The 3,488-nt window shown below is 34.5% G+C and overlaps 1 protein-coding gene across 3 annotated transcripts; it reads left to right on the forward strand.

Moving 5' to 3' along the window:
- The first annotated feature begins 252 nt into the window (after positions 1 to 252).
- On the forward strand, positions 253 to 2,950 carry LOC107954932 (F-box/kelch-repeat protein At5g60570). Of its 3 annotated transcripts, none has more exons than XM_016890626.2 (3): positions 253 to 790; positions 935 to 1,005; positions 2,077 to 2,950. In XM_016890626.2, the coding sequence occupies exons 2-3, from the start codon at positions 980 to 982 to the stop codon at positions 2,714 to 2,716; spliced, it is 666 nt and encodes a 221-aa protein (XP_016746115.1). In that variant the 5' UTR covers positions 253 to 790; positions 935 to 979; the 3' UTR covers positions 2,717 to 2,950. The 3 variants fall into 3 exon arrangements, with proteins under 3 accessions (XP_016746115.1, XP_016746114.1, XP_040952510.1); XM_016890625.2 differs by having other exon boundaries at positions 304 to 790; positions 2,074 to 2,950; XM_041096576.1 differs by having other exon boundaries at positions 321 to 790; positions 935 to 2,950.
- The last annotated feature ends 538 nt before the right edge of the window (positions 2,951 to 3,488 follow it).

The raw sequence follows: 3,488 nt of genomic DNA on the forward strand, positions 1-3,488 counted from the left end.
ATATTTATGTATTTTTAGTTTTTTTTTATTTTAGAATTTTTTAGAATTAGGATTAAATTGAGATAATTTTTAATGATGAGGGTTAATTTATTTAAAGTTATGACTAAATTGATGCAATATATAAAAGTTGAGGGTTAAATTTATTATTATACTAATTTTTTAAGTGTCACCTTAAAAAAAACAAAATTGAATAGTTTACATGTTTGTGTAATTTACCCGTTAAGAATTTAAGATGACCCTATTCAAAACTGCAACGTGTCCAGCAATTTGATTGATTGTTGAATTCCGTTTCAATATTCTGAAAAAGACTTAGGGTCTGTTTGATTGTAGTAAAACATTTTCCGGAAAAGGTTTTCAGCCTTTTCCATTCTTTGTTTGGCTGAAAATGTTTTCCTCACGTAAAACCAATTACAAACATGGGAAAAAGAAGCCTTTAATTTTGGAAAATGTCTTACCGTTTCTAATTCGGTAAGACATTTTCAGGAAAATTTTAGACACTGATCTTCCCTTCCCCTTCCCCTTCCCCTTCCCCTATCCTTGACACCTGATCTTCTGCTTGCCATCAGCCAACACCGATTCTTAACACCAGACACCGACGTTCATCATCCTTTTTTCTATGTTTTGATTTCAGAGCAATAATTGAGGGAATTAAAAAATGGAGAAAACTGATGGAATTGGGAAAGAAAATGGAAGCACAGAAGAAAAGAAAAGTTTCAAAGATGGATCAATTTGTGGGTATAATTCGCTTCACCAACTCTTGAGCGCAAATCTCAAGCCTCAACTCTACCAGGTCTTTTCTTTTTCTTTTTTCCCGCTTTCCGGGTTGTAATTTATCTGTCTTCACTTTGTTGATTTAATTGGGTATTTTTGTTTTTCTTAATCTGGCCATGCACTGGGCAAAAAATTCCAATCTTTCCTGTTATTGATCTTTCAGATTTCAAGAAAGGAAGATTGAAAGGATTACTTTGGCAAAGTGTGAATGATCTCTCAATGGAAGTTGATGAGGTATAGATTTTTGTTGTCTTTTGAATAAAAAAGGGACATTAATGGGCTGAAGCTTTGATTTGAGTTAGTCTTAGGCAATATTGCTTGCGTTCTTGATACTGCTTTCATGCAGATTTTGTTGCAACATCTACTCATTTTTGGTTTTCCTGGGTATATTCGTATCAATGGCAGTGTAATCTCAGGCTTGATTTTTTTATGAGTCTATATGATCTGTTAATTTGACCATAGGAAGATGGTACTGAAGTGATGCATTCTTAATTTATTCAACCATACTGTGTTTTCAAGGTGTGCCTATGCTTTTGCACCTTAGCTTCAGACAACCAAAGGACCTCAGACCCTTTTGGGCGAGACACATTTGATTAGGCGTTCGCCTATTGTGCGTAGGCGTGCTTTTTTGTAAGGCGATGGGCATATAAAATCCGCCTAATTGAAGTTCTCTTTAATTGCTTTTGTTTTCAAATTTTTCATTAGATGTACCTTTACTTGTAAGAAATGGGATATTATTAAAACTCTATTTTGTAATATTGGTGTATTGAACAACAAACATGGAACCAATAGGAACTTTTGCATATTGGCCAACAATAAAAAAGTTCCTTGTCTTGTAGATAAATTGGATAAAAGTTTTTATCATAATTATATTGCTTAACCTTACATATACGCACCACATATACATATACATATATGCATATGCATGCATATTTCACCTTACTTCAATTAGGTGAACGCTTTTTTGGCCCTTCTGCCTGAGGCAATACAAGGGTTTTTAGCACCTGGAGTGTACCTTTATCCCTTGGCAATACAAAGGTTTGAACACTGGGTTTACTTGACCAGTAATATGATGCTTTGGGAAGCTTTTGATCCTATGAGACAGAAATGGATGAGATTACCTAGGATTCCATGAGATGATTGTTTTACTTGTGCTGACAAGGAGTCTCTTGCAGTGGGGAGTGAATTACTTGTATTTGGTCGTGAATTGTCAGGATTTGCTATTTGGATGTATAGTTTGGTTACCCACAATTGGTCAAAATGCCCCCTAATGAATTTGCCTTGTTGTCTGTTTTGTTCTAGCAGCCTTGGGGAGATAGCCATTGTTGCTGGGGGAAGTGATAAGAATGGAAATGTCCTACAATCTGCTGAACTTTACAATTCTGAAGTAGGTACTTGGCAAACATTGCCCGACATGAACTTCCCGCGTAAACTATGTTCGGGATTTTTTATGGATGGGAAGTTTTATGTGATTGGGGGCTTGTCAAGTCATAAAGATTGTTTGACTTGTGGTGAAGAGTACAATATTGAGACAAGGTCATGGAGGAGAATAGAAAATATGTACCCTGGTCGCGATGCAGGTACATTTCATCCTGCTATGCGTTCACCTCCTTTAGTTGCTGTTGTAAATAATCAGCTTTACTCTGCTGATCAAGCAACTAATGAAGTTAAGAAATATAATAAGGTTAATAACTCATGGAGTGTTGTGAAGAGACTACCTGTGAGGGCGGACTCTTCCTACGGTTGGGGGCTGGCATTTAAAGCATACGGAAACAGTTTACTAGTAATAGGAGCTGGAAGTCATGGAGGGCATGATGATGGAGTAATTGTTCTGCATTCTTGGAATCCAGAGGAGGGAAACAGGGATGGACAAGAGTGGAAAGTGCTTGCTGTCAAGGCACGGGCAGGTGCTTTTGTGTATAATTGTGCGGTAATGGGCTGTTAATGAGAGTTGCCGTATCTTTGGTGCAAACATCGACATCTGGAAGACCAAGATCAACGATCCTCTATCTGTTATAATTTTTATTGTCTCAGTATCATTAATTTTATTGTTCTTTTTCCCATTTCATGATTCAGAAGAATAATTGACCTCGAATCAATTTCTTGAAGTTACCAACTAATTGTGTTGATCCCTCTATTGCAAGCATTAACCTCATACCAAGTAATGACTGGTTCCATTTATCTTGTACTTTGGCATTAAAGTCATTTCTCGTAATTGCTTTTATGCTGAGCGTAATTTCATCAGGAGATCACTACAATTGATTCACTACTAATTAGTAAATTTCGGAAGTAGTTTGCAATGCTTTTATATTTTAATAATTGAGTATTATTATATATTTAATTTGATTTATTTATTTATAAATAAATCATTGCAATATATGTAAAAACAATTTAAAATATAAAAATTTATTAATATATTAATATATGTGAAAACAACTTTTTCGGAAAATATTTTCAGGAAATCTGCCAAACAGCAGAAAATATTTTACACAGATTCAATCAAACACCAGAAAATATTTTTCAGCAAATCATTTTACAGAAAAGTAAAACATTTTCCAGAAATCATTTTACGGAAAACATTTTACTGACAATCAAACGGACCCTTAGACATTATATTTATTTGAAACTATGACTTTAAAAAAAACTCTAATATCTAAACCAGCAAGGGGGAAATTAATAGCTGTTGAAGAATGAAGAAACATGATTTAAAATTAATG

Source organism: Gossypium hirsutum, chromosome D07 (assembly GCF_007990345.1).
Source record: "Gossypium hirsutum isolate 1008001.06 chromosome D07, Gossypium_hirsutum_v2.1, whole genome shotgun sequence".
Classification (NCBI taxonomy): domain Eukaryota; kingdom Viridiplantae; phylum Streptophyta; class Magnoliopsida; order Malvales; family Malvaceae; genus Gossypium; species Gossypium hirsutum.

Bases quoted from the DNA above. Each gene is read 5' to 3' on its own strand.
- LOC107954932 (XM_041096576.1), top strand. From the start codon at position 2,000: ATGTATAGTTTGGTTACCCACAATTGGTCAAAATGCCCCCTAATGAAT.